Below are 22,783 nucleotides of genomic sequence, written 5' to 3' on the forward strand. Positions count from 1 at the left end.
CATGTTCATAAGGTATAACTACAGTGGTTCTAGATGTTGATTCCTCGTCCAAATTTTTTGACAATAAAACCCATATATTTTCTGCAGTTATAAATGTTGTTAACGTCAAAGGTTTGCACTTCAAAATAATGTATCCTATCAGTAATACATTTTGGTAAATCATTTAATGAGGATTTTTAGATTAGACCAAGTTGAGCACTCCTCACAAATGAGAGTAGATATTCGGCTGATGGATATGAAACACACAAATCAATAATCTGTGGTACATCATCCTGTGCTTTACCAACCCAAGGCAATAAGGTTACCATTTCCCACCAGAGTTCATCAGATGTGGATAAGTGTGTTGATATAACAATCATTTATATATAGCAGTGTAGCCATTAACAAAAAGTTTGTAAGATCTTATAAGCGTTTTATAGGTGCATTTGTGAAAAGGTGAATAACTGGCAAATACTTGCTCACTTTTTTGACATGCACTGATTAGTTATTAATATGTTAGTTAGTTATTAATAAGGTTTTTATTAAACCTTTGGAAATCCCAACTGTTTCCTTTGAAAAAAGTGCTACTAGAAATTGATAAAGTTTTTGCTGAATTATTAATTTCAGTCAATCAAATAACCTACAGCTGTCTTTTGTGATGTAACTAGTAGCCTATGGACAAACATAATTAACAGTTTATCCCAGGGATTTCACCCCGAGGAGGGAAATAACAGTTCATGTCCATTGGTCTGATAAGCTGTTTCGGCACCAGCGCACAACTCAGATTTTGGAAAGATCTATTGCGTTTGTCAATAGTTCAGATGCCGCATCTTCGTTACAGTAGAGAACCGAAGTTGACTAAGAGGCAATCGAAATTCTGAAGAGAAATTAAATGGACTAAATGTACATGGATAGGATCGGGTAAAGTGCTTCTGGCTTTCTTAAATATTTTCATTGCAACTACGTCGGTCCCTAGATTTCCTCATTTTCATTGTAGGGGTCTGGAAGTGAGAAGCTGAAGTCACGGTAAGTCGTGGTAGTTCTTTCTATTTACGTGTTTCGATATTAATAACGTTTCGGGGGGGAAATTGTAATAGTTAGAATTGTAACTATTAGGCTACACCCGGTCAAAGATAGTAGTTATGAGTAATGTAGTTTCGAACGCAACGAAAGTAGCTAGATATTAGCTAATTAGTTGTGGACGACTACATTAACTTACATTAAAACATTTTAATTTTATTTTTCCCACGACAAGTGTTTTCCTCTAAGTGTCTTTGCAACTAAAGATAAGCTAATATTTTAGCTGCTTTAGTTTTGAGAAAATCTTCACCTTGGAGACTAATATAGCAGTATATATCCCATTCATAAGGAGATGAATGAGAGGTTCTACTGTTCACTATCACCAAAATGTAAAATGTAAAACTCCTATCATAATGAATTATTCACAAATTGTCATTCAATCTCTGACTGTTTTAATGATGTTTTTTGAATTTTTGACTTCATTGTAAATAAATAACTTGTGGGTTAGGCTAGCATATAGTTACCACACACTAACACCCACAAACGCCAGACTAACCTGATAAAGGTCAATATAAGACAACTGTCAAGGAGACATGAATGTCTGTATTATGGCTTAAAAATAAGCAGACAGATGTTATTTTGAGTGATGGTAAATCTAACTGCAATGGTGGTTTGCTGGGGCGTTGTGAGAGGTGATGAGCAGTGGGTGGCCAAGCCACAGAGGCCATAAATCCTGTAGGTTTGAATCCATGTATAGTTCATGTTTCTTACTCAACCCTAAACCTTAATTCTTAACCCTTTCCGTAGTACCTAATCTTAACCCCAAACGTCCCTGTAAGAGACCGTGCAAATAGTTCCTGTATGGTTCTTTACACCATCTTACACAGGGATGTTTGCTTTCACTCACATATGAACGTTCATCTCTATAACTGTATAAATAGACATTCATTTCCACTTGCACAAACGTCAGGCGTACACACACTATTGATGCTGGAACTCCTCTGGGACTTCTGACTGGGTTCATACGTTGTCCAGGTTTATGCTGCAATAAATTCTCTGGTTTTCCCTGAAATCACAATTTAAGGATTTAAGGAAAGGTAAAAAAGACACAAGAAAACCAACATCCCAACCAGGAATTCTGGAAATATCAGAGAATCTATTGAAACTTCAGAGAGTATTTCAATCTTATCTGTGTGTGAGAATGGAAGAGAAAATACCGCTTGGGACATAATATTCAGGTCATGGAGTTCTAATGCTCCTTACAAAATGGTTTGATTGTTGCAGCTTATGTATGTCCGTTCACGAAGAGGTTTAGCGAGCTGCTGTACTCTGAGCAGTCCTAATCAGCTGGTGTAGACTAGTGAGCACCATAATCAGGTTTTACCAAGCCAGTCGTGGGTGTCAGACTGGGTTCAAATACTACTTGAAATATGTTAACATAGGTTAACTAGCTGTGCACACTTTGTCCACCGCTATGGAAACAGTATTGCAAAAGTGCAAACCCTTCCCGCTCACACAGCACGTGGAACTCAGGTCTGCTGGGCGATGAGACGGACAGCTCAGCGTGTTTTTTAGTTTATGTGTACAAGTGAACCTTGATGCAGTCTGCATAAGAATAACTCTGCATCAGATCGCACCTGTTTTCATTTATTAGAGCCACTTGTTTTCTTTCAGTTGAGCCACTTATAATCCTGTTGTTATGATGCGGTCAGTGTTGTCAGTCGCGAGTTATTTTATTAGTGGGTGATTAAGGTTCCGCTCTTTCATTCATTGTGATGAAGTGAAGACATCACATTTTCAGGTGAAAAATAACTCATTACATTCATTCTTCTGTGATAGGAGAGGATTTTTAGAAAGACATTGTAAAAAGTTATGAAATATGGAATGGTTTCAGCTCTTTTATGGAATTCCTTGTACACAGAGAGGCAAATAATACCGTTAAATGACTGGATAGAAATGTTATTCTGTCTCATCAGCAAGAAACCTGTCTCACTGACTAATGAATGCAGAGCTACCCAGAGATGGACATTATTTATTTTACATGTATTTGAAATATCTATTCCAACTACTTTTGGGTATGCAGTCACAATCCAGGATTGAGAATCAAGATACTTTAAAGAACTGTGTTTTGTATTTAACAAAATACTTTTCAACAGTCCAGATAGGACTTAATGGCTGAGGCTGTATTAGACTATACCACACTGTGCAATCTTATAATGAATGTTTGTGCTGTGGATGTTGAGCACAGACACAAGTCCAGTTGAACCCCCTCAAATCAAATGCTCAGCAAGTTAAAGAAACAACCCAAATTGTCCTTACAATTATAATCTTTGAGTTACCTTCATCCGTTTTCTCCATGTCTCTCATCCCCTTACCCAGAGGTCAGCGAAGACAGCGGATTGGGCCAGGGTGTTTGATTGACAGTGCAACCAGGGTCGACAATGGGGAGGAAACTTGACCTGACGGGCCTGACGGATGACGAGGCGGAGCACGTCCTGCAGGTGGTGCAGAGGGACATGAGGCTCAGGAAGAAAGAGGAGGAGCGCCTCAGGTGAGCGTCAGCCTTTGGACCGTGGAGTCGGTGCATAGGCCCGTTTTGGCATTTGTAACGGGTGACAGAATGATCACAGATTTACTGTACGTCCAGGTCAGTATGTCCCACGTGGCATTGCGTCACAGATGTAATAGGTAACGGGTGACGGAATGATCACAGATTTACTGTACGTCTAGGTCAGTATGTCCCACGTGGCATTGTGTCACAGATGTAATGGGTCACAGGTGACGGAATGATCACAGATTTACTGTACGTCTAGGTCAGTATGTCCCACGTGGCATTGCGTCACAGATGTAATAGGTCACGGGTGACGGAATGATCACAGATTTACAGTACGTCTAGGTCAGTATGTCCCACGTGGCATTGCGTCACAGATGTAATAGGTAACGGGTGACGGAATGATCACAGATTTACTGTACGTCTAGGTCAGTATGTCCCACGTGGCATTGCGTCACAGATGTAATAGGTCACGGGTGACGGAATGATCACAGATTTACAGTACGTCTAGGTCAGTATGTCCCACGTGGCATTGCGTCACAGATGTAATAGGTCACGGGTGACGGAATGATCACAGATTTACAGTACGTCCAGGTCAGTATGTCCCACGTGGCATTGCGTCACAGATGTAATAGGTAACGGGTGACGGAATGATCACAGATTTACTGTACGTCTAGGTCAGTATGTCCCACGTGGCATTGCGTCACAGATGTAATAGGTCACGGGTGACGGAATGATCACAGATTTACAGTACGTCCAGGTCAGTATGTCCCACGTGGCGTTGTGTCACAGAGGTAATGGGTCACGGGTGACAGAATGATCACAGATTTACAGTACGTCCAGGTCAGTATGTCCCACGTGGCATTGCGTCACGGTGAAGTCCATTGGCTGTGTGGTCACATTTGAAAAACATTACTGAGGAGAGGTAGCTGCACGTGTGTGATGGGGGCCTTTTAACCCTCCAATCACATCAATCGTCTGTACGTCTAACAACAGTGTGTTGATAACTGCTGAGATTATGAATGTATTCATGTTATTCCCAATGCTGTTCATTTGCCATTCGCATTGTGTTTCGCTTAAGCTACATTCCCGGCATTGTCGGAGATCATGGGAGATTTCCCATCCTGCGTGGCCCCGCTGTGTCCTCTAAACAACAAGCAGGAAGAGCCTGCCCTTTCCTGTTCCTCTAACTCACATTCCGTCCGAATTACCATGGATACACCCAATCGTAAAACTTCCAGGAACCTCAGGAGGTCTGATAGGATCTGATACGTCTGATAGGATCTGATAGGCTTGGATAGGGGTGAACAAGTGGAAGCAGAGGACCTATCAGGCATTAGTTCATGGTACCAATGTTGTCTTTTACCCATCTAGTCATTTCTGGTCCGTCTTTGCCAATAGTTATGGGTTGGTGATACGTTTGGGTGTATTCATTCAAAAGACTATTACTGAAGGTCCTGTGGTACGGTCATGTAGAGCAGTCATGTGGAGCGGTCATGTGGAGCGGTCAGGTAGACAGATGCTCACCCGCTGTGTGTGGCTGCATCAATAGGCTGCAATAGGAGCAGGTTGATTCTCAATGTGCGGAATTAATGGAATTGGTTCTACTGGAACTTGGTCGTCGTACTTTCTCTGTGTGGTATGTCAGTAAGGCAAGGGAAAGTCCTGTCCAAGAACATACCAGGAGGAAAACAGTCAGTCCTGATGAGTGAGGGCTCTTTCCTCGGATTAGTGAGTTTTGCAGTAGAAATAACATGAATATGGCCCTGCTTCTGTCCCCTTCTCCTCTCTCGTTCAATTGTCTAGATACTAATAATGCATTGTTGTATACAGGATGAGAGTACAATGGGCCCAGGGTTGAATCAGCCTGATAACTGCCTTCATTTATGTACGCAGAAACAGATGCTATCACCATAAATTTTGTCGAGTTCACAAGGCTAGGTTTGATTGAGTGGTGGGCTGAAATGCTGGGATTCACCCAAGACCAGGCTGTTTCCGAACTGCTCCGTTTCTCGGACAGAATGTCTGGTGTCTGGCCAGCATTCTGGAAGTCCGCTGCAGCATTCAGAAGGATTAGGGCAATGCATTCACTTTACCACGAGGCTGCTCCCATGGGAGACTGAACCCCTGTACATGTCCTTGACTGACAGAGATGAGTTAGCGCTACATCACGGGATTCATGAATGGCACAGGGGGTTTTGATTCAGTGCATGGACACATTAACCAAGGTTCATTATCTTTTTCTGGCCTCCCTAATTAATCTCACGAGAGCGGCAACAGGGTAAGAAGGCGGACAGTTTCCCCCGACCTAAGCTCCACTCACGTCGGAGCTTTTTTACATTAGCGAAAAGGCCCGCTGTGTGCGTTTGTGACAGATGTGCATTGGCTGAGGTGTAGCATCCAGCCTGTCCTTGATGCACTTCCTGTGTGGACACCCGGTAGCCACTGGAACTGTGGACATATGGTGTGAGAGGCTGGGGATGGTGTGAGGGGCTGGGGATGGTGTGAGGGGGTGGGGATGGTGTGAGGGGCTGGGGATGGTGTGAGGGGCTGGGGATGGTGTGAGGGGGTGGGGATGGTGTGAGAGGCTGGGGATGGTGTGAGAGGCTGGGGATGGTGTGAGAGGCTGGGGATGGTGTGAGAGGCTGGGGATGGTGTGAGGGGCTGGGGATGGTGTGAGGGGGTGGGGATGGTGTGAGAGGCTGGGGATGGTGTGAGAGGCTGGGGATGGTGTGAGAGGCTGGGGATGGTGTGAGAGGCTGGGGATGGTGTGAGAGGCTGGGGATGGTGTGAGAGGCTGGGGATGGTGTGATCAACTGCAAAAGGAACATCCAGGAGAAAAGGACCACCTCCAGTTTCTGATGCGCCACTAAGACTAAAGATGGTGAAACCCTGAAAATCATAGGTGAAAAAAACAGAACAGTATTTAAACATATAAAACTCTTATAATGTCATCACATTTCTGAACTGGCAAATCCCCTGGCTCTGGAGATGACCTGCTTTAGGAGGCGGATGTTCTCCTATAGTCCAGATGAGGGCCGTGGAGAGTGAAGCTGAGGCTGACTAATGACATTAAAGCAAATGTCTCTTTTTAATTGCACTGGCCACTTTCAAATGGAGGCTGGAAACAAAGCAGTACTCTCTGCCGCTAAAAGCACCAAAATCTGTAAGAGTAGTGATGTTCACACCTGACCAGGGCTGGCATGGTTGGAACATTGTCCTGATCTGGACTGATGTCTCTGTGTTTACTGGACTTTACTTCTGTAGCTTGGCAGTCCACCTTTAGGGCTCCATTTTACCTTGTTGAAACCAGAATTACCTCTTATAAAAAGACAACAAGAAGGTGTAGATGGGTCTTGACCTCCCTGATCTCTTATAAAATGACAACAAGGAGGTGTAGAGGGGTCGTGACCTTCCTGATCTCTTATAAAAAGACAACAAGGAAGTGTAGAGGGGTCGTGACCTCCCTGATCACTTGTAAAAAGACAGCAAGGAGGTGTAGAGGGGTCGTGACTTATAAAAAGACAACAAGGAGGTGTAGAGGGGTTGTGACCTCCCTGATCACTTATAAAAAGACAACAAGTAGGTGTAGAGGGGTTGTAATCTCCCTGATCTCTTATAAAAAGTCAAACAAGGAGGTGTAGAGGGGTCGTGACCTCCCAGATCTCTCATAAAAAGACAACAAAGAGATGTAGAGCGGTCATGACCTCCCAGATCACTTATGAAAAGACAACAAGGAGGTGTAGAGGGGCCGTGACCTCCCTGATCTCTTATAAAAAGTGAAACAAGGAGGTGTAGAGGGGTCGTGACCTCCCTGATCTCTTATAAAAAGACAAAAAGGAGATGTAGAGCGGTCATGACCTCCCAGATCACTTATGAAAAGTCAAACAAGGAGGTGTAGAGGGGTCATGACCTACCTGTCCATAGTGGAAGATCTTCCCCCGGTCACCAGTCAACTCCATGACCCTCAAAGTGACTCAAAGTTCAACCAGGCTAACTGTTCTACCTGTCTGTCCTGAGTTAGCATGTAGCATGTGTAATGGAATTAGGAACGTACAGTAAAATCATCTGAAGGAGTAGAAGCATTTGGCTGAAAACACCATATGTTCACAGCGGCATCCCAGGCTGCTGAGTGAACATTCATGGTATTTCATTTGAAACAATGAACAATAATTGACATGGCTAGCGTGTGGGCTAACGTGAATCAGTCCCAGCGGTGTTACCGTCGATACTAATCCAGCATTCATGCCCAAGATTATCAGGATTCCATTCAGACTAAGGAGCCTGGAGCCGTGGCCTTTTCCCTCACAGGTAAGAGAGAGCGTCTGCCCTGGCCCGTCATGTGGGGGGGGGGGGGGGGGGGGCACAGCCGGCACAGCCGGGCAGGCGCTTTGTAAACAACGCTAATCTTAGTGGCTCTACTCTGGGATCCAACTGGCTTATGTGTTGAAGTGTCTCGTGCCATTTTGGCGCCGGGGCCCGACTCCACGCGGGGGCCTTGTCGATGCCGTCACCCTGACCGGTGGCTCCAGTCGGTAGTCTGCCCGAGGGAAGACTGGCGGAGAGCCCGGAATGGTAGGCGGTTAGGAAAATATCCAGACGGTGACCGGTGCCGGCTTGTGCGTACGGCACCGTAAACACGGTCTGGCCAGTTCTGTTGGGTCGTGACCTTTTTGTCGGCAGAGGTCACTGCAGCCGTATGCAGTGTCCTCATATTCATGGGTTCATATGTTCCGTCCCTATTCATTACTCCCCTTCCCGTGCGTGTAGCAGACACGGCCAGTGGGGAGAGACCGTCCTGCGTTTTTAAAATGCAGTGCATCCTGGAGTCACAAACGAGCATTCTACAGCGCTGTGATATTGTAGGTAGATGCATTGTTAGTATTAGATGTGTGGTGCTATTGGTGTCCACAGGTGGAGAGCGACGGCAGAGGGCATTCGTGTACGTGATGTCACGGGATGTTGTCTGTCACCCAGTTCACCCAAATACTATTTACAAACACTATTCAGATGTTTCACTGTAAATCGCCAAATGTCCCCATTCTCTCATCCTGTCCCAATCCCTGTCACCCCTCATTTCCCATCCTCATCCTCCACTCATCCCTCCTAACCGTTTCTCCTCCACTCACCCCCCCCCCCCCCCCCGTCCTCCCTCAGTGAAATGAAACAGGAGCTGGACGAGGAGGGCAGTCGCTGCTCCTTGCTCTCTCGACAGCACCGCTTCAACGAGCGCTGTTGCATCCGCTGCTGCTCCCCCTTCACCTTCCTGCTGAACCCCCGGCGCCAGTGTCTGGACTGCCTGTACAACGTCTGCAAGACCTGCCGCTCCTACAGCAAGAAGGACAAAGCCTGGGTCTGCTCCGCGTGCCTGAAGGGCAGGTCAGTGCCGACTCTCTCAGGACGAGGCGTACAGTCGGAGGGGAAGCGCTAACCTTTAGATGTCCGCGTGATCAGGCTGCCTGGCTGGCCTCCTTCTAACGGTGCACTTTGTAGACCCGGTATTTTTCAGGGGGGAAAAGCGTGCCGGAAGCTCGGGACGGCGACGGGATGGCCTTAATACCCCGCCGGCGGGGCAGGTGCCAGGAACGTTCCAAGCGAGCTACCTGGCGGCATCATGGTGACGGTTGTTGCCTTGGACACTGGGTTTGGTTCCTGTGTTGGTGCATGGGGGTTACGGGGCGATGGCTGGGCCACCATGACACACGCTGACTGCCTGGGTACAGTTACAGACCTCAGACTGGTCGTACAGTAGACAGGGTCTGCGTCAGTTGCCACGGCGCCGTGGAGAACCCTAGGCAGGGGGCGCTGTCAACATTGTACGTATTCGAGGTTTCTTTTTCTCTTGTGTGCGTCGGTGCCATTTGAATGTGCGTCCGGTGAGTGTGTTAACGCATTTGGACAGCGACACGCTCCGTTCTCATACAGCGACACAATGGGGCTGAAGTGCAGACGTTTTAATTCGAGGGCATTCATTAATTACAGCACATTGCGCCGGGTGCCTTAACACAGTGAACATCTGGAGCCCCTCTTAGCAACGCCGACCGTATAGCCACCTTCCCGAAATGCCGTGTTCACCCGTTGTCATCGCTGCCCTTTAATTCCCACCTCTCCCGGGCGAGGAGGCTTTGTTGTGGCACGCTGAGCAGTCCGGAGTCGGTTTTCAAGCATGTGCCCTAGGACGGCTGAGCCGATGGATTTCATGTACCTGTATGTGATGTTTGTTTTGGTCATGGCAACGTGGTCTGAGACGACCTGATAGGCCGCGGACAGGTCGGAGGGGTCAAGGCCCCCGTTGAGCCAACACGGTCCAGAGTTGTCCTTTGTCATGCGGGAAGCGGTAGGCGCTGTGTGACGCTGAGAGACCTGGAAATAGGGAGCAGTGGCACAGCATCTGGAGTCCATGTGGATGTGGAAATCAGTGTGACGTAGGAAAGCTTTGAGACCGAACTAGGGGAGGGTTTGGTTGGGAGGTAGACTGACACAGAATGTGGTTGAGAACCAGCCGGCCCCCACAAAAACCAGGCTTTCAAAGGATGAGGAATTACGTACAAGGGGTTTAACCAAAGGTGTATCGTTTGGCTCGCGCAGTGAGATATTAGGAAAGGTCAACTTTCAGTCCTACGACAGACCATTTGTCACATGAAAGGAATACGATGTGTTTCACAGTCAGTTTGGGTTCCACAATTTTGTATCACTGCTGCGCCAGAACATGTGTATTCCATATATAATAATTGTTATTTCACGAAGTTCCATTTGATCGCATTATTGTGGAGGGAGCAGTATACCCAGACGACGTTGACCTGGCCCCAGCTCGACCCGGAACTCCCTGAGGGTGGGAGCTGCAGGCACAAATACACAGCAACAATTATTTCAAGCGATTTATGAACTTGGACACATTTTTGATGTTCATCGTTATTTCCCTGCAAGGGTTTCTGGGATTTAGTTAATTTATGTGTTCGTTGTGGAAGCGAGCACTCACCCAGCAGACATTAATGTCACATTTCTATGTCATACTTTTTTTTTTCCCACAAGCCCTCGTGGCAGTTAGCAGGCCAACACACACTTCCCAGGTTGCCGTGCGGTCCTAAAGAAGACACGCCAGCGTACCCTCGCTTAACGTCTGAACGTTCAAGGGACAAAAGGACATTCACTTACAGAGTTTTCAGTGGGGACAATAATGTTAGTCAAATATAAAAAAAAAATTGTGACACTTTATATTTACCTCATAAAATATAATCTCAGACTATGTGTTAATGTGTTAATACAATTAAATAAACATTCAGCGACAACAAATGTAGACATTATTACAATTAAGATGGCGTTACGAAACAGCATCCACCATTAGTCGTACAGTGTACATACAGACCTGTGCTCAGCACTTGTCTATCTGTTCTTCAGTTTGTTTCTCTTTCTCGTCTTTCTTCTCCTCTCCCTCCCACTCTCTCATTTCCCTTTTCTCTTTCATTTCTCCCTCTCGTCTCTTTCCTTCGTCTCCTCTTTCCCTTGTCCTCACTCCCCTTTCCGTTCATCTGTCTTCTTTTCGAACACCGTCATCTGTCTCTATCTGTTTTCTCACTCGCAGACTTCTGAAGACCCAGTCCCTGGAGTGGTACTACAACAATGTGAAGTGTCGCTTCAAAAGGTTTGGCAGTGCCAAGGTGCTAAAGACACTATACAGGAAACACCTGGCGGAGCAAGGGACACTGGGAGAACTCACTGGTAGAGAAACATGTTTTTTCAGTGCTACCAATCACTTTCAACTGGATATTGTGTGAAACCAAACAGAAACGCATGTTTTGCATGTTTACCCTGACAAGCGAAACAACAACTTGTGATGCATAAACCATGAGTGTGAGCATAGCTTGGCACAGCGCATTATTAACGCCGAGCAACTAATGTCATTTCAAAGTTCAAAGTTAATTCATCTGTGCAAATCTTTCTCACAGTGCAAATCGGTTTGTTAGGGAGACACAAAGAGGAGTGTCAACTGGGCTTGGCACTGGGCTTGGCACTGGGCTTGGCACTGGGCTTGGCACTGGGCCCGGGACGCGGCTGTGTCAGTCCACTGAGTTAACGCACACATTCGGGTATCAAGCGAGGTCATCGCGCCAGGTCCCTCCAGTGCGCAGCCATTGGTCAGAGTCGTCGTGCCGTGCTCAGAGAGAGCCTGGCGTAGCCGGGGCCGCCAACGGGCTCACACTGGGGTGCATTAATAACGGATGAGGAGCTGCACTGGAGTTAACAGGGCTGCTGAACTACGGTCCGGATTAGACCCACTTCAATAGACCTCCTCGGTGGCCTGGAGCAAAGGGGGAGGTGCAGGGGGAGAGGGGGAGGGAGGCGGAGAGGGAGGACGTGGAGAGAGACTGTTTAGATGGCAGTTAATGGACACGACACAGAGACGGGTGTATTTAACCTGGAGTCATGTGATGGCCGCACCACAGCTCATTCAGGTGGATCATGGGAAAGGGGTGAAAACGTTTGCAATCAGTGATTTTCTGTTTTACATTTGTAGTTAACAGCAATTTGGACCCTGAATACACTGCCAGTTAGAAAATATTGTTTGGGAAGAAAGCATTTTTATTATTTTATTATTATTATTATCAAATCTCGTTCATGTCAGTCAAGCGCCCTTCCAGCTTTGACCTTTCAACACCATGACCCCCGGACGGCCTCTGTCAGCTGACTGCTCACACATCTCCGACCACTTCACAGCAGATGGGCGTTCTTTAACCAGACCTTTAAACACAGAAACCACCCCGGTAGAAGTTCACACGGATCAGTCCATCCTGTCTGTAGCACCACTCTGGCTATTAATGCACTACAGTAATGGTGTTACTTTCAGGGCTGTACTTCTTTCCGCTAACATGCTCAAATTTGTGTATTGTATTTCTTACACACTAGTCTGGGCCTCTGTGGGCTTAATCTTAAGCCCGGGTCATGCTACAGGAGCACAAGAGATGTTTACTTGAAAAAAAAAAGACCCATGCAGAACAGGCATTTTGTTTGGTTTCAAACGTGTTCGCCGCATCGAGTCCCAGTGGACATGACACTGTTCCTTGTGTTGTCGTGTCTCCGTGCAGAGGGCAGCACGTACGAGGAGAGCATCGGCAATGAGGGCAGCGTCTGCAGTGACAGCACCTTCTACAGGCAGAGTGAAGGTGGGCTTTGGTCACGTCCTCAGGGCACCATCTCCTCCCTACTGAAAGAACACACACTGTAGACTGATAGGGAATTAGTCTGATTAAAAACAAAGTGCAGGGTACTAATGCCACCTGCTGGCCGGTGTGTGTTCAGCACGGCAGATATCTGCCTATAGCAGGGATGGGCAAACTTAGGCCCGTGGCCCGAATCTGGCCCACGGTAGGTAATAAAATAGTTCTGAGGGCAAGTAAAACATAACTCACCAGCCCCCTCTTATACACCTGAAAAAATAATTTTGACATTATAATGGACCTACTTGTATAAATGTTTTAATTATTGCCCTTTTCTGGCTGGCAAGTCATGTGTGATTAACAAATTACAAAACAAATGTGGCCCTCCATTTAATTGCAAAATCCTTATGTGACCCCCCGAGTCCAAAAGTTTGCCCTCCCCTGGTCTACAGAGAGATTGGTGTTACAGTATGTTTGCCCTCCATCTCTACCAGAACACAGCATGGCAGACACTCTCACTGTGGCACTGAGGGTGGCAGAAGAGGCCATCGACGAAGCCATCACCAAGGCAGAGGAACACACTGACAGCCTGGTAACATAATGCCTTTATCTGTCTGCCTGCTTGTCTGTTTGATTACCTGTATGTCTGCCTGCCTGTCTGTTTGATTACCTGTCTGTCTGCCTGCCTGCCTGTCTGTTTGATTACCTGTCTGTCTGCCTGCCTGTCTGTTTGATTACCTGTCCGTCTGCCTGCTTGTCTGTTTGATTACCTGTCTGTCTGCCTGCCTGTCTGTTTGATTACCTGTCTGTCTGCCTGCCTGTCTGTTTGATTACCTGTCTGTCTGTATGCCTGTCTATTTGATTACCTGTCTGTCTGCCTGCTTGTCTGTTTGATTACCTGTCTGTCTGCCTGCCTGTCTGTCTGTTTGATTACCTGTCCGTCTGCCTGCTTGTCTGTTTGATTACCTGTCTGTATGCCTGCCTGTCTGTTTGATTACCTGTCTGTCTGTCTGTATGCCTGTCTGTCTGATTACCTGTCTGTCTGTATTCTTGTCTGTTTGATTACCTGTCTGTCTGTATGCTTGTCTGTTTGATTACCTGTCTGTATGCCTGTTTGTTTGATTGATTACCTGTCTGTCTGCCTGCCTGTCTGTTTGATTACCTGTCTGTCTGCCTGCCTGTCTGTTTGATTACCTGTCTGTCTGTATGCCTGTCTGTTTGATTACCTGTCTGTCTGTATGCTTGTCTGTTTGATTACCTGTCTGTATGCCTGTTTGTTTGATTGTCTGTCTATTTGCTATTCTGTCTGCCTGCCTGTGTTTCTGTCATTATAATATAGTTGAGTAGGAACAAAGCAATAGACAGGTGCTTTGCGTTACAATATTTATTCCTTACAGTTAGCTGAAATGCAGATTAAATGTGCAGATTATTCATAGCCTGTAGAATATCCTCTGTACTGCCCTGTTAAAACACATTCTTTAGTAGCTAAAACGCCTTTAAACTTTTTTATGTGTTTATTTATTATTTATGAATCCTCACTTCATGTGTAATTAATCCCTGTCTGTGTGTGTGTGTGTTTGTGTGTGTGTTTATTCCTGGAATTTCCCTGAGGCTCCTTTGGCCTTTTCAAATGCTCAGTCCAAAGATATGAAGCCAGTTTGAAGCCGTTCAGTAGAGGTTGACATGGCAACGGGATTCATGCAGGAGTGACATTCTGGAGTGAAGTTTGGGACGCGATGGAACGTGATTGACAGTCTTAAGGAATGGGTAGCTCCATTCTTTACTGAACTGTCCATTGTGTTCAATATGTGTGGTAAAGATTTTTTTACCCGGCCTTTAAATGGTTTCCTCAATCAGTATATAAAAACCTGATGTATCGGCCAGTGGATGTCTGGTGGTGGAAGACAGTTACGGGTGCATATATACTGCTGCAAAATGGGTTTGATTCCGGCCTTCTGCTCTTTCAGCACACTTTCCCCTCTGTCTTTCTTTCCTCTGTTCATAAAGCATAAAATGCTCAAAACTATATTTTTCAAAGAAATGTGTCTATCAGCTGAGCATGAAATGTATAGGGTTTACGTTTAAGAGAGTTTTCATCTGAAGAACAGTCTATCTCTGTTTTATGTTCCGCCCAGGACAAGCAGAACGAGATGAAGTACCTACTGGACCACAGAGAGGAGCTGATTGGGGAACTGGCCAGAACCATTGTTCAGAAGGTATAAAGAAGTGGGACAACCCCCTTCACTAAGATTATCATAACGCACAGTCTCACCATGTACCAACCTCCGATTTGTCGCCTCGATTCCATGGCAGATTATCCGGCAGAAAAAGAACCTGGCCGCGATAAATCCAGACTATGACTTGGACTGGCCCCCGGACAACCAAAGCGGTGACGAGGCCTTGGCGTCGAGCTCCCCGAGCTCCCAGTCTCCCGGCACCCTGAGCACGGCCGGCCGGGCCAAGGCCTCACTCTGGGTATGCTTACAGGAAAGGTAGCTAGCCAGAAGGTTTAGCGTCCTGACGACTGATGGGTAGGCGAGGAGTGGTGCGCTGACTGACGACCCAGGATGTTGGCCTCAAAGGACCGGCTTGTTAGCGGTTGCCTCAGCAAGCTACCGAGTTTGGTCTTTGAATTCAGTGGTCCCTGAATGGCGCGGCGGTAAAGCCGCTACCTTGCAGTTAGCTGCAGTCATTCCGACTTCGCTTGCGGATTAGCCCAGGGTTCATGGGGAGGGGAGGTCAGTGCAATTAGCCAAAACTTTTTTTCGGGGGGTTAGTAATTGAATTTGGGTGCCTTGCCTGTTCGAGCTTGATGTGCCCCTGCTTAAATTTAGAGCTAGGTTTTTGTAATGGTTTAAAGGGGCATTGTGCGGAATCCTGCCACTAACGTTTAAAAAAGTACAAAAATTTATTAACTTCGAACATTCCCAGCAGATGTTTTCTGGACGTTAATGCTTGTTTGTACAGTCAAAATGTAATAGTGGCCACTTTAAGTGAAGATGATTGCCTTTCTCTTACTGGGCTAACTGAAGGTCCTGAGATTGAGCATGTATTTTGCGCCCATCCACAATTTTAATCCACAAAACCCTAGCAAGCCTTCTTGGTGGAAGTAATGCTCACCGTTGGTTGACGGTCAAAGCAACGATCACCATCTGAGGTGTGAGACAGCAGCTCATTTAGACCGCAAACAGCCATGTTCTAACTCGGCCGCTAACGCAGTTCAGCGCGGGTTCAAAACCAGTACGGATCGAGTACCGAAACAGTGCAGAACCTACTTACTGTTTAATCCTATGTATTTACCTCAGCGGTCTCGTTCTGCCTTCTCCCTGCTGGATGGCCACGTTGTGATGCAGTCTTCTGGGGTTTGCCAGGAGACTCAGAAGGGGCTGGAGAAGGGAGCAGCAGCGGGGTTGGCCAGCTGGAAGAGTGTTGACCGCCTGGACAATTCTAGTAAGAGTCTGTTGGCCACTGGAATGTCCTGTTCACACACACTCCTTAACAAATGCCTCTATCTGAAAATATATAACTTATGTAGTAGTATTCTGAATGTATTTATTTACTGGAGGCTAAATACATCCTCCCTTGTGTTTTTGTGTCTATTTGGTGTGTGTATGTTATTTTGTGTGTTTGTGTGTGTGTCATCTCTCTACCATGGTTTGTGTGTGTGTGTGTGTGTGTGTCCCCGGAGGTGCGTCCTCAGTGCTGAAGAGCCCAGACGGGAACTGGATCGCCTTGCAGAGCACCCAGCTGTCCCGGCCCAGCCTGCTCACCAAGAGGAAGTCGCTGTTATTCAGCGTCCTGGAGAGGGAATCATGTGCGATCTCTGCCTACGACGAGATGGGCTCCGACGAGCCGGAGGGCAGCGAAGGGCCCTGGGGCGCCGCCCTGCTGGAGATACGCAGGAAACTGACCTCCAACACCAACCGAAGGTCTGAAGCTCCAGGCGGCCAGGTGTCCTCTGACCCAAATCCCATTGTGCCCTCGCCGGGCCAGCACGCCACCACAGACATCCAGTCAGAGCCTGAGGCCCGAGGAGGTCTGGTTGAAGGTCCGCGCCCGAAGGCCAAAAAGCCTTTGTTCTCTTTCCTGAAGAGGAAGGTGGCAGAAGAGCATCGGCATGGCCCATCAACACGTCGGTCGTCTCGACCGGGACTCTTTGACGTCAACTTTAACCCCGAGGGGGCGGGCCTGAAGGCAGAGAGCAGCGAGGCTGATGAGCTAGAGGAAGCGGGCTCGGTCAGGAGATCACGGAGGAAGAGGAGGAGTAAGAAGGAGCATGAGGAGGTACAAGGAGAGGCAATACTAACAATAACTTACACTACATAGAGCCTTTAATTTAGATTTGAGTCTTTTTAGCGGACTCTGTTATCCAGGATGAATTACAGGGCATTCATCTTAAGACAGCTAGGTTGGACAATCACAAACCTCAGTCACAGTTACTACATTGTTTCTCAGTAAAGAAGGTATCGGCAAAGTCAGCCAGTAGGAAAAGTGTGAGTGTTAGTGACAACATTTTCCAGTTGTTTTCGTCTGCGTGTTATTCATCCGATATTGTCCGTCCTCATTTAACAGGAGTACAGCAACGTGCTCCTGGACGCCCTGGTCAAGAAACGAAGCGTGAAGAAGACCAGCCCGTCCAGCACTGTCACCCCGGACGCTCAGAAGTCCGACGACGGCTTGACTTCTGGGGCGCTGACCCCTGAACCCTGTGGTCTGGATGGGGAGGCCCCTGAGGGCCAAGGCAGGGGGAGTGCCCCTCTGGAGCAGGAACTGACAAGCAGACTGAAAGAGTTGGCCCGACAAAGCAGGCTGTCATCGAGTGACGATGAACTGGACAGACCCGAAGAGGACCAGCGTGGGAGCAGGGGAAGGATAGAAGGAGATCAGGATGAGGAGATGTTATGGCAAATGGAGATGGAGGGAGGTAGGGACAGGTCACACAGTGAAGGAGAGATGGCGGAAATGAGGGAGGCAGGTGGCGGAGGCGATATGAAATTGACACTAATCACGCTAGCTAGTCAGATTAGATGCACCGAGTTCTCATCGACCGAGGACGAGTTGGACAGGGCTGGTAAGGAAGAGGAGGAATGGGAAGAGAGAGGAGACCGGGCGGAAGAGAGTGAAGAAGACAGGGAGGGAGACCGAGAGGAGCTCACTGCCAGGTTGTGTAGGCTGGCTGGCCAAGTGTCACAGTTCTCCTCCACAGAGGACGAGCTGGACCAAATGGGCCTCAGCGATGGAGAGACGTACCAGAATAGTGAAGGAATGGACGGAGAGGAAGAGCTGACATCCAAGCTGTGCAGACTGGCTAGCCAGGTCAGCGCAACACAGTTCTCATCCACAGAGGACGAGCTGGATAGAGTAGGCCTGGATGATGATGACGAGATGGAGGGAGAAGGGGACGAGGGAGGAGGAGAGAGGGAAGAGGTAGACCCACGGGCATTGTGGGAAATGGAAGGTGATGAAGAAAAACAGACTTTTAAGCTGAGAGACCTGGCCAGCCTTGTCAGTGCCTCCCAATTCTCCTCCACAGAAGACGAACTGGACAGAGTGGGAGAGGAGGAGGGAGAGAGAGAAGAGGAGGAGACTGCAGAGAGGAGCGAAGAAGACAGAAGGGAGTTACCCTATGGACGGGAAGAGTTTGTTGGAGACAGTGGAGGAGAAATTAGGGACATGTGGAATGGAAGGAGATGGGGAGCGATAGAGGGAGAGAGGAGCGGGGAGATGGAGGGAGAGAGGAGGGGGGAGATCAAGGGAGAGAGAGGGGAGATGGAGGGAGAGAGGAGATGGAGAGAGACGGAGGGAGAGAGGAGATGGGGAGAGATGGAGGGAGAGAGGAGATGGGGAGAGATGGAGGGAGAGAGGAGATGGGGAGAGATGGAGGGAGAGAGGAGATGGGGAGAGATGGAGGGAGAGAGGAAATGGGGAGAGATGGAGGGAGAGAGGAGATGGGGAGAGGTGGAGATGGTGAGAAAGAAAGACTGGTATCTAGGGGTGGTGATGACAACAGAGGGGAGGATGTTGAGCGAGGAGAGGAAAGACAGCATCGGGGAACTGGACGCCAGACTGTTTGACTTTGATGATGAAAGTGACAGAGAGGAGCTCCCATATGAGGCGACAAACCAAGAGGCAGCCACAGAGGTACAGACAATGACGGAGAACACATTTACGGGAGGAGGAGAAGAAAACGGAGGCCCAGAGGAAGCAAAGAGAAAGACGGAAGGAGGGGTGGGAGACGGAGCGGTGGGAGGACAAGAGCGAGAGCGAAGCGACAGCATGGACACTTTGGAGGGAGAGGAGGCATTTGATAACGTTATCAGTGGACTAGTGAATGCACTCGTTGGCATCGACACAGAGACGGAGGCAGAGACGGAGGCAGAGACGGAGGCAGAGATGGAGGCAGAGACGCAGGCAGAGACGGAGTCAGAGGCCGAGGCAGAGACGGAGGCAGAGACGGAGGCAGAGGCGGAGGCAGAGATGGAGGCAGAGACGGAGGCAGAGACGGATGGAGTGAGGAGGATGGGAGAGGTTGAGGTAGAGATGAATGAAGAGATGGTGATGGAAGACAGAGAAAGGGACAAGAATAGCATAAAAGCTGTGGAAACCGGGCTGAATGAAGAAGAATTTATTGATGAACTTCTACTTGATAAGATGCTAATGCTCTGGCCGCTATCAGACCCGAGAGGCTCTTTGGATAAGACAAGACTCAAACCTGAAGAGAAGACAGGAGGGAAAGAGGAGGATGAGGACGCAGAGGCGGAGAGAGAAATGAACACGTTTGGTAACACCGTATATGTGGTTGAGAAAGGTCGAGAGAATTCCGGAGAGGAAGAAGAGCTGACGGAAAAGGAGACACACCGAAGTCCCGTACCCGAGAATTTAGACGAGAGAGTAGAGAAAGTATCAGAGCAGACAACCAGCCAGACACTAGAGGAGCTGGAAGAAGGGCCAAGAGAGAGGCTGGAAGGAGTATACAAGGCCAGGGAGGTGACAGGTCAGACGAGCCAGAACGAGAGCAAAGTTCTTGTTGAAAGAGAAGACGAGAACAATACGGACGGGGAAGAGAAAGGAAGTGAGGACGACAGCGTTAAGGAGCCAGGGGACAGCACCCCTTGTGTTCAGAAGGAGATACTGTCGCCACTAGAAATCCAGAATGTAAGCAACAAAGGGGACTAAGAGATACATACAAATTACATCCTGTGGCTTCAACCGTATGACATTTGTATAGTTTCAATTCATGGTCTATATTAATTCATCCGTTCTGTTGTGTGTTGAGATAGTCCTGATGAGAAAGACTTAGGCTAGACTCTGCTGTGTTATTACAGGTGTGTTCACGCACAAACTGAACATATGACAGGCACTGCGTTATATAAATCTAAATCAATCAAATATATGCATACATAATGAATCAATGAAACACTATTTCAGTGTCTATTTCTGTCTAAAATGAATTCTCATAACATTAGGGGTAATGTAACATACACTGAAAATGCAATCAGTTGTGTGTGTGTGTCTGTGGGTGTGTCTGTTGTCTGTGTGCATGTAGAGGTACTCAGCGGTTTCCCTGCGCAGCATCACCACCGAGGTGCTGAGGGTGTTGAACGCGACAGAGGACCTTCTTCAGGGGATGGAGGGGGTTGACTATGACCGTTCCCCGCCCTACACCCCCACCCGGCGCCCAAGTGCTGACCCCAAGAGGCTGGACGAACAGCTCAGCAGACTGGAGGAGAATGTAAGACATTTCGCCTGTGTCTCTGGCTGTAGCTTACATTGGCAGACACATTCTGGTACAAGCCAGAGCTTCTGCCTGTCTGTCTATCCGCCTGTCTGTCTGCCCGTCTGCCTGTCTGTCTGTCTTTGTCTCTTGATATGGTTTCCAGTGATAATGCAAACACAAATCAGATTAAAACGTAATGTGTTATAAACACTCCATTGCTCCCCCCGTCTGTCCGATATCTCTCCCAACTGAAGGTGTACGTGGCCGCGAGCACGGCATACGGCCTGGAGGCGGAGCTCGGCGACCTGGAGGCATGTGCCCGGGCCATCAGTGGCGCCACCCCAGATCTGGAGCTGTCCTACCTGGAAGAGCAGGTGGCGTCGGCGGCCGCCCAGGTCCACCAGTCGGACCTCCAGGTGTGTGTGGGTGTGTGTGTGTGTGTGTGCCCGGGACGCCGTGTGCCTCATGGCTGACTAGCTAGTGTCAAAAAAAATGGAGCACGGTTCCCTGTGTAGTTGACGACTTTTGACCCGAGCCCTTTGTGGCTTTTCAGACGCAGCCTTTAACAGTGGAAAAAAGGAGAAAACGGGGGATTTTACCTCGGGTTTTACCGCGGGTATGGAGAAATTAGAGTTAGAACATGTCATTGTACTGTATGTCTGAATACTGGTTGTTGTCACATCGTGAAAATGTCAAAAATACAATGTTTCAGAGAATCATAGAGTTGCCTTTGATTTGGAAAATGTGCCTTTGGCCTCACGACATATACTTCAAAAGTGTGCTTCTCAAGTTGACCCGAGTCAGATCATTTTCATAATAATATTTCTACTTCCGTGTAGGTGTCAGACATCGCAGCCAGGATCACAGCTCTGAAGAACGCAGGTCTCAACGTTGTCCCACACAACCGCTTTTCTAAGCCTAAGAAAGAGCCCAAGGTACTGGAACAGAACACAACTTTTTACATGTTGGACCAGAACTTCCTCCCTGTCAGCAGTTTGATCCTCTACAAAACTTACCCACTAACAACGTTTAACAAACATATTTTCTTGTGATTTTTTTTTAACAAAACTAATACTGTATCACATGATCACTTCCCGCAGCGGAGAATGTTGGCCTCAACCCGGGAAAAGAGGAGGCGGCTACCTGCTCCGCCCTCGATGGGTTAGCTACATGTGGAATATAGTCTATATGTTATACATAGTCAAACTTCTACAATCACATTACTTCCTGTATTTAATTTGAGTGTGTGTGAGTGTTTGTCGACTCGTCTCAGTGCTGTGTGTTGAACCACACGTCTCGTTTCATTTTAGACAAAGAAACCCAATCCGGACTGATGAGGCAAGCTGACCGTCGGGAGCCCTTGCTTTGAGCACTCAGGGCGGTCCAGTTTAAACCAACCATCGGGACACTATAGAGTGGTCAGTCTGACAGTATTACCACAAAGACAGGAGTTGTAGATTTCGTAATAAATGTATGAATAAATAGTACATAATGTCATGTAAAAATAGAAGCATGTTAATAAAAATAAATAAAAAAGATTGGTTTTGTATAGAATATTTATCTTAAGAAAATGCTTGTGAGTCAATCATCTCTTTGTTTTGGACCTTTTATCTAATAATTGACCGAATACCCTCATATGGCATTGAAGAGTATTTAAGATATTTCGTCCCTTGACAATGGACACTCACAAGCTGTGGTTACTGTCTGAGAGCTGTGATTACTGATTGTTTTAACATGTTTGATCTATTGTTGTTATAGGAACAAATATATTGGAGACATCTATCCCGAGAAGTGCTAAATGATATTCTTAATCATTGATGATAGTTGCCTGTTAAATATGTTTAATACAGTACATTGCTCATTTAGTATTTTCAGTCCCACGATAAAGGTCTAGGGTCATTAGTTATTTGTAACATTGTACATTTTAAGTTTGATTTTATATTGTATATGATGGCGTACAATAAAATTATCATTCAAAGATGTATGGGCTCTCATACATTAATTCCTCAGTTTCCTTGATAAGTAAACCCATTGAAGAAATCATTTATACAATGCTCTGGCGTAATTTAAATGTTTAGGCTAGTTGTCTTCCAAAAAATGTCTAAAGGCTTTACTTAATTTACTTCAAAAATCATCCATACAAAATTTGCTTAGCTCTAATACGTAAGTTAAGAGATGTGAAAATTATTTTGAACTGAGGAACAGAGGAGGTGGCACTCATGTCTCAATGACCAGATTGAGCCTAGCTCTGCACACAGAGGGAATCTATAAAAAAGGTCTCATAAAATGTTTCCAGTGGTCAAATTAACTCACAGCTGTGTAGAAACCTATAACTACCCCTTAGCTAATATCATCACAGTT

General features: G+C 47.1%; 1 protein-coding gene across 1 annotated transcript; it reads left to right on the plus strand.

The window, feature by feature from the left end:
* Positions 1–734: 734 nt before the first annotated feature.
* On the plus strand, positions 735–22,372 carry LOC105028817 (plectin). Its single transcript, XM_034291341.1, has 17 exons — positions 735–1,005; positions 3,379–3,550; positions 8,708–8,929; positions 11,133–11,269; positions 12,634–12,711; positions 13,200–13,297; positions 14,841–14,921; positions 15,019–15,197; positions 15,818–16,155; positions 16,394–16,989; positions 17,278–18,435; positions 18,718–19,860; positions 20,252–20,437; positions 20,677–20,838; positions 21,262–21,357; positions 21,523–21,583; positions 21,733–22,372. Exons 2-17 carry the CDS (start codon positions 3,441–3,443, stop codon positions 21,789–21,791), a joined length of 4,704 nt encoding a protein of 1,567 aa, XP_034147232.1. The 5' UTR covers positions 735–1,005; positions 3,379–3,440; the 3' UTR covers positions 21,792–22,372.
* Positions 22,373–22,783: the final 411 nt, after the last annotated feature.

This window comes from Esox lucius, chromosome 3 (assembly GCF_011004845.1).
Source record: "Esox lucius isolate fEsoLuc1 chromosome 3, fEsoLuc1.pri, whole genome shotgun sequence".
NCBI lineage: Eukaryota > Metazoa > Chordata > Actinopteri > Esociformes > Esocidae > Esox > Esox lucius.

Coding starts and splice junctions, on each gene's coding strand:
- LOC105028817 (XM_034291341.1), top strand. CDS start 3,441: ATGGGGAGGAAACTTGACCTGACGGGCCTGACGGATGACGAGGCGGAG. Junction 16,156..16,393: donor TGACCGCCTGGACAATTCTA/GTAAGAGTCTGT, acceptor GTGTCCCCGGAG/GTGCGTCCTCAGTGCTGAAG. Junction 21,358..21,522: donor AGCCTAAGAAAGAGCCCAAG/GTACTGGAACAG, acceptor CACTTCCCGCAG/CGGAGAATGTTGGCCTCAAC.